Below are 13,205 nucleotides of genomic sequence, written 5' to 3' on the forward strand. Positions count from 1 at the left end.
CAGAGGCTGGGAATAAGGTAGAGTTGTGTTTAGATTTATCAGGGAAAATTGCTTGAATGGCTGAAAAAATGACTCACTCTTTGTTTTTCCCCTAGGATATACCCCCTGGTGTAGTTGGTGGGGCTGAGGATGGGTTCTTTGTGCCCCCCACTAAGGGAACCAGCCCAACTCAGGTAAGCAGGGAAACAATCCTGTAGGGATAAGTGTTTCTGAGCTGGCTATACTTGATTAATGTGTAAAGAATATCGACACTCTTCTATTACAGATATAGAGTAGGACTGTTGGGAAGAGAAAGAGCAAAATTTCACTTGTCTTGGGTTTTCTGTTTCTTGTTAGATCTGGTGCAATAACTCTCAGCTTCCAGTTGATCACATCCTGGCAGGCTCTTTTGAAACAGCCATGCGGGTAAGTCTTAAAGCTACCCTGGCTTTTGTTGAGTGTGCCTTGCCTAGGGTCCCAGGGGGATGATTGATTCGTCTTAACCAAATGGAAATTATTATACCCACAAGGGCAGAGGTGTATATTTAACATGGAAGTCTTTGGTCTTGCCTAAGGAAACTTGCCTCATAAGGCCTTCCTCTTACGTGCTTTCAGTCTGGCTTAGTAATCTCATAAGGTGGATTCTTCCAGCCATCTTCCACTCATTTATAGCATGCTTTCTGGCTCACATCGATGAAGTGAGCACCCCTTAATGAACAGGTGTATTTTTTGAACACTAAGCCATGTGCTATAGTAGCAATAACAATAACAACCACAACTGCAACAGCCACTAACATTCAGTGTTGACTGTGTGCCAGGCACTATCATAAATGCTTTATGGGTATTATTAAATGAGGTAGATCCTATAATTAAATATAATTTACTGATGAGGAAACAAGTACAGAGAAGTTAAGTACCTTGCCCACTGTCAACTAGTTTTTAAGTAGCAGGGCCCAAATCTTATGTTTCTTTCCTCTTGTATTCCAGCTCCTTCATGACCAAGTAGGGGTAACCCAGTTTGGCCCCTACAAGCAACTGTTCCTGCAGACCTATGCCCGAGGCCGTACCACCTATCAGGCTCTGCCCTGCCTGCCCTCCATGTATGGCTACCCTAATCGCAATTGGTAAGGCCCCTTGCTCCTGGCTTCTCTCTGTTCCAACTTAGGGTAGATATTTCAGATGGTAACCTCAGAGACAGAATTGTCCCAGAGCTGAGGTTTCCTAGTAGGAAAAGATCTTTGGCTTGGCACTCTGTTAGGTTTGGTTTACACCTGCTGCATCCATTTCCCTAGCTTCTTTCACAGTAGGGTGTTGTGATCATGTTGCCAGAAGAAGAGGTTAAGTCCTAGTGGGCTCCTGATCATCCTGTCTTCTTTCTCTTTCAGGAAGGATGCAGGGCTGAAGAATGGTGTACCAGCTGTGGGCCTGAAGCTTAATGACCTCATCCAACGGTTGCAACTGTGCTACCAGCTCACCACAGTGGGCAAGTTTGAGGAGGCTGTGGAAAAATTCCGTTCCATTTTACTCAGTGTGCCACTTCTTGTTGTGGACAATAAACAGGAGACTGCAGAGGTAAGAGCAGTCATAGTGTCATAGTCATACTTGTCATAGTGCTGGGCACCCCCACCTTCTTGTCTCTGTACCATGACCTTCTTTTGCCCCCTCTCCAGGCTCAGCAGCTCATCACCATTTGCCGTGAGTACATTGTGGGTTTGTCCATGGAGATAGAAAGGAAGAAGCTGCCCAAAGAGTCTCTAGAACAGCAGAAGCGCATCTGTGAGGTAAGACCTCTGGGCCTCTAAGCAGTACAGAGGCGTCTTCCCTTTTACCCACTATTAGGTCTGAATTCTTTAGGTCTCAATATGGGGAGTAAGAGAAATTTGGGCCCATTTCTGTGAGGAAAGGATATATTTCTCCACCTGTCTTCCTCATCTCATCAGTCCTCCATAACTAGGAGGCAGAAGATTTCTCTGCTTTATAGCCAGTCCTGTTTTTATTTGGTTGTTTTGCTGTGTTTCTAATGCATATGTGACCCCTTATAAATGACCTATCCCAGCTTTAGCATCAGCATGGCATGTGTTCCTCCTTCTGTCCACCAGATGGCAGCCTATTTCACCCACTCAAACCTGCAGCCAGTGCACATGATCCTGGTGCTACGTACAGCCCTCAACCTCTTCTTCAAGCTCAAGAACTTTAAGACTGCTGCCACCTTTGCTCGGCGCCTGTTGGAACTTGGGCCCAAGCCAGAGGTGGCTCAACAGGTATATGGGAACTCCTTTAGTGAGCATAGGGGAACTAGATCTGCTCTTACATGGAGGGAGTCGAAGACCAAGGTCCTTGTCTCTGAAACAAAGTGCTGTATAACAGCATTCAACAAAAAGAGCCAACAAAATACCATCCTCTACTTACTGGCATGGGGATCTCCTTTTGTTCCTGGAAACTGAACTAATGTCTTACTCAGACATGGCACCACTGTGAGAGTGTGATCTGCAATATGGAACAGGTCCTCTGTACCTGAAAAATCAACCCAGTCCTGTCCTTAAGTTCTAGATTTCCCCTCACCACCACCACTAGCCTCCATATACATGTCCCATTACTTGTGTTTCCAAAAGCTTTCTATTTGTGCAGTGAAAGCCAGTTTTAACCCTTTCAGGGCTAACCCTGAGAATTCTCAGACTTAGTGGAGGAGTATGGGTCTAGATCCATGGAGCCACTTTGGGATAGAGAAGGAGAAAGCCTGATACAACAGGAATGGCAACTGTTACCCCTTCACATATGACCTATACAGAGGACGTATTCTGTATTCATTCAGTACAATTGCATCTACATCAAAGAAACTACTAAACCATGATGATGAGATCATTTGAGTTGTGGTGTGCAGCTTTCAGTCCTCTTAAATAAAATATTCCTTCCCTCTTTCAGACCCGCAAAATCCTGTCTGCCTGTGAGAAGAACCCCACAGATGCCTACCAGCTCAATTATGACATGCACAACCCTTTTGACATCTGTGCTGCATCTTATCGGCCCATCTACCGTGGAAAGCCAGTGGAGAAATGTCCACTCAGTGGGGCCTGCTATTCGCCTGAGTTCAAGGGTCAGATCTGCAGGGTCACTACAGTAAGTACTTGAGAAATACATCTAGAATTCTGTCTTGAGGGAAGGACCCACTAGCAAGTTGGTCCTTTTTGTCTCCTGTATTTCCCCCTCACACCTTGAGGCAGTGACACTGGAGAAGGGTAGAACTTCCCACTGCTCCTTCCAGTCAGTAACAACAACAAACCACTCTACTGTGCTCATTGAGGTGTGGAGGGAGTAGGCTTTCTAGGCTTCTCACCCTTACAGATCCCTAACTTTTTTCTATTTCTTCTTCCATAGGTGACAGAGATTGGCAAAGATGTGATTGGTTTAAGGATCAGCCCTCTGCAGTTTCGCTAAGGCCTGCTTCATGTGTGTAGGGTTAAGCACCATGTTTTCCCGCAGACAGTTAGTCTTTATAGCCTTCTAACTCCTTCTTCCTCAACTACCCTTCATATTATTGATGTTTAGCTCTCTCTACCCTAAAACCTAATGTCCTTTTCTCTTCTTATATGGCTAATCAAAATGTCTAAGCCTGACTTTTTTTTTTTTTTTTTTTTTTTTTTTGCCTCTGAGGACCTCTCATCTCAAGGTAACTACAGTTGTGGTCATGATTGGCCTTGCTTTCCCAGCTTAGATCTTTCAAAGTACATTTGTGATGAACATTTGTGAAATAAATTCCTCCTATATTTATTCCTCCCCTCCCCACCACCTTTGTGTACTTTTTGTTAGAAAGGAATGAGATGTAATAAATAAGATAGCATCTTTTACTCAGTCATAACAAGCTGTTAGCCATCCCCATTTTCCTTGGGCATTTAAACTCCGAGGCAGATATCCTCTGTGTGGCCAGAAACTTAAAGTCTGAGAAGAAACAATTTGATTTTCCAGAAATGCACATCACTTTTTGTTAACTTGTTCTTTACAAAGATTGTTCTTGTATTTTGTTTCTCACACTAAATAAAGTACATTTCTACGAGAGTTTTGTGGCTTGCCATTTGTTTCCTGGACACTCTCATGTTCCTACTTACTCCATATAGCTGCTCCATCAAAACAGATACCTTTCCTTCAATAATTATTTTTAATTACAAAGGTAATAAATACCTATTTGTTTTTTAAAGTACATATTTTTCATAGGATATAGTGAATTGCTGTGAGAATGGTAGAAAGCAAGTAGTTCCCCTATTCCATTATTGACTGCAGCCTTTCATCTATTGCTAATTATAGAGTGTATTCATTGAGCACCTGCCATGTACTTGGTACTGTTCTAGATGTTTTATGTGATATATACGTGATTAATTAGTAATACATTGTATATAGTACAGCAATTACAATGGCAATACAGAATTTTGCTTGTCATGTACTAAGATTAATTCCGTAGAGTGATGTACTGTGCCTTTGATTAAAATATATACTTTTTTTCATTTTAAATTCATGTTTTCAATAAACAATACATTCATATAGTTCAGAAATCAGTAAATGTAAAAAGCTATTCTGTAACATCTTCCTCCCACCCTTTTCGTCAGCCACCCAGTTCCTATCTCCTTCCCCAAAACAGGTAACTGCCATTGTTAGCTTCCTTATATCCTGCCAGAGATTTTTTGATGTATAAACAAGCAGATATGAATATGTTCTTCCCTATCCCCCTGTTATACATAAATGGAGGCATACTAATGATTTTAAGTTGCCTTGTTATTCATGGATATGTGAGTTATTTCCAGTCTTTGGATATTATAAACAGTGCTGCAATGAGCAACTTGAACATACATTGGACAGGTGTGGAAAGTGAATCTGAGGATAAATTATAAGTGTAATTCCTGCTGTCAAAGAGGGCAGGGCTTTGTATCTTTTTAGCTTTAAAAGATACTTTCTTAAACAGAATCCCCAAATTAAGCCTGCCCTCTCAAAAATTGCACACTATTTTCATAACACTTTCTCAAGTTATAAACATTCTTTCTGTAACCATAGGCAAGTTGATGAAAAATTTTGGCAAAATGGCAAAAATTTTTTGTAAGTTTAAAATAAATTATAAAATTAATTTTGCATACCAACATAAACGTTCTGAACTGAGGGATGTGATAAAAGTGGACAATCCTCGTGAAGCTTGTGTAATTGGGGAAACAAAATGGATACATGTGAAATAATTGCCAAGCAAGAATTTGAAGTTGGTTAATAAACAGTGGAGAACCATTAAGTCCTTACTTGAGAGAGTGATATAAAGAAAATGTTGTAAAATACTGTTTTGCAACAGTGTTCGCTATACATGAAAGGTGGGAGGTGAGTAAATACTGAGATGAGGTGTTAGGCTTATCAATAGTAAAGCAAGTTTAAGAAATAGTGCAAAGGAAGAATCGTGCTTATTTTCAACTCTCTCTTAATTCTCTTATTTACCATCTGATGTTTTCCTTATTAACATATTACCATATTAATGTAAAGCCAATATAAATACCTGTAATGGGAGCTTGATATAGTCATATTAGAGATAACACATGTAAGCAGTTTGGTGTTGAATGAGAAAGTTAACCTGGAAAAGATGTTACAGGTGTTTGGGAGAAAGAGATTAATCAGGGAAGGATTAGATTATAGAAGTTTAGAAGTGAAAATGACCTTAGAGTCCCAAATTTAATGTTACATATTTGTAATATGAGTCCTAGAGTGGTGAAGGGTTTTGAACAAAGCAATTTAATGACAGAGTTGGGACTGGAATTTAGGTCTTCTGACTCCAGAGTGTTTTCTCCCAAATCACAGTACTTGTGCCTGGAAGAACACAGTAGGTTTTGCACAGGTATGATTTTAAAAGTCTGTGCCCTATATGTTAAGGAAAGAGTAAGTACCTAAACTGGTGCTTGACACAAGTGCTCAACTGTGTGTTTTGGAAGCTAAGGATGAAAGTCATGAAGTAACTTTTTTCATTTAGATGTGATTTCTCCCTTTTAAACTTCATGGTACCTTATCCTTACTTCTTATGACACTTAACCTTGTGCCATACTTACTGTGTGTATGTCTAATCCTACCTCCAGCCTAATCCCCAGTCAACTACCTTACAGCAAGGGCTGGTCCTGATTTCTCTCTCTGCCCTCCACTGTGCCCAGCATAGGATATTAAACAACAGCAGATGCCTTCCAAGTGCTGAGATAGGTTTGTCTCGGGCAGTTGATGCATTCTCACAGATCTGAATAGAACAATTCCAGAGGAGGGAAGGGATGTCTGGAGTTGTCTTTATCTGAGCCTCCTCCAACGATACTCGATTGAGTTCTGTGTAGAGAAAAGGAGATAGGTCAGGGAAGGCAGGTCTATTACCACTACATTCCAATTGCCTTCTTCCTTAGTCCAGGGTCCAAGGGTCACTTTTTCTACCTGATATAATTAACATTGAGTTCTAAGTTATTGGCACTGTGACAGTTTTAATGGGGTGCAGGGAAATCAGAGATATCCACTAGATTCTGCAGAGAAACATGCCTCATTAGGGCCTGGGAGAGCAAAGAGCAGCCAATGAGTGCCCAAGTTTTAGTCCCTAGCCTAGGAGCTGGGGATGCAGCAGTGAACACGACGGATGAAAATCCTTGCTGTCATGGTGCTTAAATTCCAAGGGGCTTGAGAGGAGATAACGATAAATAAATAAATAAATAAATAAATAAATAAAATATATAGTATAGTCAGATAGTGGTAAGTGTTGAGAAAAAGAGGAAAAGTGGATAGGAAGTGTATATGTGTGTGTGGGAGGGGTTGCAATTTTATTGAGTGAGGCCGAATAAGGCATTTCAAGAGAAGATGACGTTTGAGTAAAATACTGAGGGAAGTGAGAGGAAACTAGCATGTTGGGTGTGCCATTAACTGTCGTTATTGATTACACATACACAGCTTCTGGTTGTTCGCAGGCAGTTTGTCCCAATTTGGCCTACCCACAGTTCAGGAAGAAATAATAAGCCAGGTAATGCGGGCAGTTGAAAGAAAGGAGGCCAAGCCTGTAAGAAACCTGGCAGAAGGTAACAGTAAATTCCTCTCTGTTGGTTCTACGTTCCTAGAGAAAGAGGGGAAGAAAAAAAAAAGAAAAAAAATCGAAGCTTCCTGTCCCTTTAAAAATGGCGGCCCGGCACGGGACAACAATGCCATTGGTTGCACGAGGCAGAGGGGGAGGGCGCGGGGGGTGGGGCGCGGAGTCCTGCCTCCTACGGCACGGCGGAGGTGGCAAGATGGCCGCGGCTGAGGAGGAAGGTGGTGTTGGGGCTGAAGCCGACCGAGAATTGGAAGAGCTTCTAGAAAGTAAGATCCCGTAATGCGAAAGGCCCGAGGGGGCGGGTGTAAGGATCCCTTCAGGGGGTTAGGTGAACCTGAGTTATTTGGGGCGGAGCAGGAGAGGTTCTCCAAAGGTTGGTTGTCTGCGGAGAGTCTGCGACCCCCGAGATAATCTCTGGGTCACCCTCTCCTTCCTCCGCGGCGGGAGCTGAGGAGCTCGCTTTGGGTCCCTGAGCGGCCCAGACTGTTGATCTCCTTGCCGGAGGGGAAACTAACCCAGAGAACGATGTTTCACGATCCCGCTCCAAACTCCCCTTACTTTAGATTAGTAAGTTCTTAAAGTCTGACTTTCTCCCCGCCGGCAGCAGCCTTCGGTTCTCGGTGGGCCGCGAACCGGACATCCACGGATTGCTTCCATTAACTCTTAGCGAGCCCGAAGTGCGTCCTTCTGTGCACTGTCCTGTTCTCCTTAACACGGAAGACACGCCTTTCCTTCTCCCAGTCCTTTCACCTTTCTCTCACCAGGCCCCTTTCCAGTTCTTTCATCATGTCAGAGCTCAAACACACTCCCTTCCCATTATTTTGAAAAACAGGGTGAGACGGCCTCTGGTGAAGACAGTTCACCCTCTTAAAAGAGGGTGGCTGTACTTTTCCTCCTTAGCCCTGTTTCTTGCCCAGAGTGGGGCCGCTGTCCTCCCCTTACACTTAGAGTCTGGCAAGCAGAATGGTGGTGAGGACACAGGCTTTTCAGGGAAGAGGTGAATATTTTTTGTCTCTTGCTCAGTCACAGACAGAGTGGGCAGGCGGAAAGATGAACAGAAATTGTGAGAAGTGCTAAGTGACTGTGGGAGTCTGCAGAGAGGAGGCCAGAGGGAGCTCTAAGAGCTTTGGGGAGGGAGAGTGACACTGGAAGATAAGAGAGTTCAGTTCCCTCCCATGGAGTGTAATATGGAGTCCCTCAGTTCATACTAGTACCAGGACCCATGGGAAGCTAGGTGAAACATCTTGTGGCTTCAGCTCTCTTGCCAAAGATTATTCCCTTTAGGGCTCCAGAATGAGTTCAGGGGGTTAAGGACATCTGTGTTCTCTGCTCCCCTTGGATATCTGTATGGGATTTCTAGGAATCATTAAAGAATGGCAAGGAAGGCACTGTATAGATGGAGAAGTCTCTGCAGAAGTTTTAACTCTCTTTTCCCTGCTCTGAGAGAGATGCTTGTTCCACCTTAAGAGATTTCTTCCCCTTTGATCACAATAAATTAGGTAATGGGGAGGGAAGTGGGAGGCTTATTGAGGGGTGGGTCAGGAGAGCGAGACTCAAAAAAAGGAGAAAATTTTAGGAAAGTTGACAGTTTGAAAGATTGTTCTCTTAATGCTTTGCCCAGAAACCCCCCAGCCTTGCATCCTCATCCATCCCCAAATACACGCCGTGTTTCTTGTTTCTGAAGGTGCACTTGATGATTTCGATAAGGCCAAACCCTCTCCAGCACCCCCTCCTACCACCACGGGCCCTGATGCTTCGGGTTCCCAGAAGAGATCGCCGGGAGACACTGCCAAAGTATAAATTCCACCCACTTAAGGGATGGGGGGGCAATGGGCATGCAGCTCTGAGCAGAGGTTGGGCAGGCCCCTGTGGGCCAGAGGGGAGTTGGGGGAGGTGCCTTGGCCTCACATTGCTGAGTGCTCTTGCAGGCCTCAGTCCTTGTGAAACAGGGACTTGAGATTGAGTAGAGGGATCTCAAGGAAGTTCTTTAAGAAAAGAGCAGGTTTAAATGGTTGGATTGGGAATGACACTCCATACTGTTCTCTCAGTGGCCAGATGCCTTTTTGCTGCTCTCAGTAAGAGAGGTAGTCAGAATGTCCAGTGGAGGTGGGTAGGAGGGAAGCATTGCATTTCCCAGAGCCACTGCCTGTGACTTTTGTCAGAGGCCATGTGCAGTGGGGTGCCAAGTGAGAGATGCACTTAGGCCACGTTCTCCCCTGCAGGATGCCCTCTTCGCCTCCCAAGAGAAATTTTTCCAGGAACTGTTTGACAGCGAGCTGGCTTCCCAAGCCACTGCAGAGTTCGAGAAAGCAATGAAGGAGTTGGCTGAGGAAGAGCCCCACCTGGTAGAGCAGTTCCAAAAGCTCTCAGAGGCTGCTGGGAGAGTAGGTGAGGAGGGGGCCCCAGACGACTGGAAATGTCTGAGCAAAACTCCTAGGTCATTGTTGCTTGAGAACACCAAACTTTGTAAAGTTGACAGTAATTATGATACCACTGCCATGGGATGGGGGAGGAGATGGGAGGAGGCATGAAAGGCAATGTGCTGTACCCGTCACTGAAGGAGATCACAGAAAAGGTTTGTGAACTTCTATTTATGCTTTTCCTCTTTGTTTAATGAAAGGCGTGAGATAAGTTGGAAAGTAACAGAAAAGATTATTAAAAAGTGACCATTTTAAAGGCCACAGTGTTAATGTGGGTGTCATTGTGGAGAACAAACTGACACAGTCTATGTAGATTTGTGAAAATAACTATGAAGATAACCATAGAGTATTCAAAGATTTGGAGTGCTAGTGATTCACTAATAAATGCTCCATATCCAAGCTGGTAACCAGGTCAGTCTAGGCAAGCAAACAGTTAAAATCCTAAATGACCTTGGCTCTTTTCATCTCTCCTAGGCAGTGATGCGACTTCCCAACAAGAATTCACTTCTTGCCTAAAGGAGACATTAAGTGGACTAGCCAAGAATGCCACTGACCTTCAGGTGAGGGGGAAGAGATAGGGAACCACAAGGGGCCCACTCCCAGACACTTCACCAGCAGAGTCTCAAAAGGCAGACTCCCTTGGGTATCATCTCAAGCCTGTCCCTGCCTGCCTACTTTGCTACAGGCAAGTTTAAATAGTTCTTTCCCACCTGAAAGGTTGGTGAGCATCCCGAGAAGGTAGTATACTTGCTCACCTCCCTCCTGTCCTTTCTAGAACTCTGGCATGTCAGAAGAGGAGCTGACCAAGGCCATGGAAGGGCTGGGCATGGACGAAGGAGACGGGGAAGGGACCATCCTCCCCATCATGCAGAGTATCATGCAGAACCTCCTGTCCAAGGATGTGCTGTACCCGTCACTGAAGGAGATCACAGAAAAGGTTTGTGAACTTCTATTTATTCTTTTCCTCTTTGTTCCCCATTGTATCAACTCCTGTGAGCTGCTTTGTCTATTTAGAGCCTGCAGAGATAGAGTAACTCAAGTGTACATGTTCATCTATTTTTTTCTCCTTTATTTATTTGGAGGGGGAGAGTTAGGGAGGAGTTCTATCTCCAAGAGAATAAAGCTTACCATACTGAGGATGTTTAAGGTAGAAGGGGAAATCCTTCAGCTTTAGTTTTCTGTAAATTGGTCTAAGTCTCTGTTGTTGTCCGATCAACCTTTCTTGCATTTCCAACTTCATTCATTTCTCCAGTAAGGTTTCACTGAGGATTTGCTGGCTTTATGCTGTGAACAATTTTAAGAGTAGTTTAAATGATGGTCTCTGCCATCACAGAGCTTATAGTGTCACTGAAGAGATTTTTAAAGGTTGTTAAAACAAACAAAAAAGAAGGAATATGTGACAGAGATCATATGTGGCCCTTAAAGCCTCAAATATTTACTCTCTGGCTCTTCACAGAAAAAGTCTGCTGTCCTCTGGTGGCCGTAAATGCTAGCATAGCCAGGTGATCTGATTGAAGTGAGTGCTACTTCTCATGCTGAACTCACTTATTTAGCTTTTCCTTCTCCTATGTTCCTGTCCCCTTCATGTTTTACTCTTCCTCATATTTTATTGCCCTTACTTATTCATTGTTCACTTACTTCCTCCCCACCCATTCTCTCTTTGCTTAGTATCCAGAATGGTTGCAGACTCACCGAGAATCTCTACCTCCAGAGCAGTTTGAAAAATATCAGGAACAACACAGTGTCATGGGCAAAATATGTGAGCAGTTTGAGGCAGAAACCCCCACAGATAGTGAGGCCACTCAAAAGGCTCGTTTTGAGGTGGTGCTGGATCTCATGCAGCAGGTAAGGCCTCCTCTTGCCGTCTGCCTGCTGCTGCTATCTGCTTGCGGGTTCAGTGGAGGAGGTGTCCTGGAAGGATGCCTCCCTGCCCAGCCAGGGTGGAGGAGGGAGCACAGGAGAGGCCACATAGCATGGTCTTATCTCTTGTTCCTCTTTCCTTATTTTCCAGCTACAGGATTTGGGCCATCCTCCAAAAGAGCTTGCTGGGGAGATGGTGAGTATACCTTCTCATATACTTTAATCTGAGCCCCAGTTTCCAGTATTTTGTAACCTTTAGTGATTCCACCTAAGGTGATAATTGTGGCTGCTGGGGATGGACCTTCAAAAGCTCTAACTTTCTGAAATAGGAAGAGTTATCTGAGTCCCTTCATCTCTTCTCCAGCCTCCTGGCCTCAACTTTGACCTGGATGCCCTCAATCTCTCGGGCCCACCAGGTGCCAATGGCGAACAGTGTCTGATCATGTGAAACACAACATGCTTTCTTCCCTGATTCCCAGCCATGGGGGAACGTCTGGAGTCAGCAGAACCACTGGGAGCTGAGGCAGGAGTGTCGTCTACAGGAGTGGTCTGCCCACTGCCATCCGTCATCCCACCCAAGATTGTGCCATACCAGCTGAGGCTTTTTCTCTGTCCTTCTAGGAATAAGGCGTGTTCTGCAGATCATTTCTGTGAACCCTTTCCATTGTGGTTTCTGCTGCTAGCAAAGGCCCAACTACCTACCAGGTGAAGGAAGATGTCCCTTTTGGGGCATTCACCTTCTTTCCTCTCCCAAAATAATGTTATACAGGGCCACACTGAGTTCACTTTTGTACCCAGGGTCTTCGTGCCTTGTCTCTACTCCCTGTCTTGGACCTGGGGAGCAGGGACAGAGTCCTAGGACTCTATTTCTATAGTTCTCTTGGGCAGCACCTGTGGGAATGAATGGGGAGAAATAGCCTGGGCTGGGGGTTTAGGTCTGTCACCACACTCTCTTGCCTTCAGACTGTTCTGAATTCTCTGAAGGGAAAGTAAGTGGGGGGGCTTTTGCATCTAAAAATGCTACTCTTTCACAGTAGGTTGAAAGAGAAGCCCTGGGATTCTCCTCTCTCCAGGTACAGAGTCCTCAACTCCCTGTTCCAGCCTGAGAATTCAAGTAGCTGCCCTGTTCTTTCCATAATGTTGTGTGATCTGGGTGAATTCAGCCCTTGACCTTCCTTTAACCCCTGCCTCTCCTCTCTTCTCTCTACTTTAAATACCTCTTTATTCCAACCCTTCTCTGAGCCCAAACTGTGACAAAGAAGGGCCCATCCTGTTTCCCTTCATCTAGTCCATCCACCACCCTCACTGGCCCCCCCCATCTCCCTGGCAAACATATAATTACAGTGTCAGGTCTAGGAAATGAATTACTGTTCTTTCCCAGATAAGTTTTGGCTTATTTGAGACATCTGATTCCTTTGAAAACTGTTCATTGATTCAGGGAGGTAGCTTGGGAAAGGGGGGTGGGATGCAGCCTGGGTCCTTTTTCCTGACTAATAAATATTCTGAGTGAGGGATTGTAGCCTGTTTTTAATCCAAGTCTTTTCCTAATCTTCCTCAGCTTCTCTAAGCTGCCGTGTGAGGAATGTTAGCATAACATTGCATTACTGGGTTCTACCACCACTTCCCTTCCCCAGCTCAGTCTGCACCTCAGTTGGCAAAGGAGACTGAATGGCCATCTTTCCTCATTTTCTCTGAATATTTCAATTTGGAAAGCCCTTCGATTGGTATTGTATTTTAACATTTCACAGTATTATTATTAATGTTAGTAATATATTGTTAACATGTTTACTAAATTATTTTTCTTTGAGCTGACCTTGCTCTTCTCTGTGGGAACCAGTGAATCTATAGACCTTGGCTGCCACATGTTGGTGGATACT

The 13,205-nt window shown here is 44.3% G+C and overlaps 2 protein-coding genes across 4 annotated transcripts in view; both read left to right on the forward strand.

Moving 5' to 3' along the window:
- The window catches only part of COPA (COPI coat complex subunit alpha), a 53,836-nt gene extending 49,806 nt beyond the window's left edge, over positions 1-4,030 (forward strand). The window contains exons 26-33 of the mRNA XM_007129634.4: positions 96-173; positions 337-405; positions 967-1,103; positions 1,365-1,551; positions 1,650-1,760; positions 2,079-2,240; positions 2,902-3,096; positions 3,355-4,030. Of these exons, the coding sequence (XP_007129696.1) occupies positions 96-173; positions 337-405; positions 967-1,103; positions 1,365-1,551; positions 1,650-1,760; positions 2,079-2,240; positions 2,902-3,096; positions 3,355-3,414 (999 nt within the window). The 3' untranslated portion in view covers positions 3,415-4,030. The remainder of the gene's footprint in view (positions 1-95; positions 174-336; positions 406-966; positions 1,104-1,364; positions 1,552-1,649; positions 1,761-2,078; positions 2,241-2,901; positions 3,097-3,354) is intronic.
- A 3,191-nt stretch (positions 4,031-7,221) lies between these two features.
- PEX19 (peroxisomal biogenesis factor 19) lies at positions 7,222-12,840 on the forward strand. Of its 3 annotated transcripts, none has more exons than XM_055084263.1 (8): positions 7,222-7,314; positions 8,733-8,842; positions 9,271-9,436; positions 9,943-10,028; positions 10,244-10,405; positions 11,137-11,313; positions 11,480-11,524; positions 11,658-12,840. In XM_055084263.1, the coding sequence occupies exons 1-8, from the start codon at positions 7,245-7,247 to the stop codon at positions 11,766-11,768; spliced, it is 927 nt and encodes a 308-aa protein (XP_054940238.1). In that variant the 5' UTR covers positions 7,222-7,244; the 3' UTR covers positions 11,769-12,840. The 3 variants fall into 3 exon arrangements, with proteins under 3 accessions (XP_054940238.1, XP_007129695.1, XP_023971868.1); XM_007129633.3 differs by having other exon boundaries at positions 11,693-12,840; XM_024116100.3 differs by lacking the exon at positions 7,222-7,314 and having other exon boundaries at positions 8,657-8,842; positions 11,693-12,840.
- The last annotated feature ends 365 nt before the right edge of the window (positions 12,841-13,205 follow it).

This window comes from Physeter macrocephalus, chromosome 4, assembly GCF_002837175.3.
Source record: "Physeter macrocephalus isolate SW-GA chromosome 4, ASM283717v5, whole genome shotgun sequence".
In the NCBI taxonomy this organism is placed as follows: Eukaryota; Metazoa; Chordata; class Mammalia; order Artiodactyla; family Physeteridae; genus Physeter; species Physeter macrocephalus.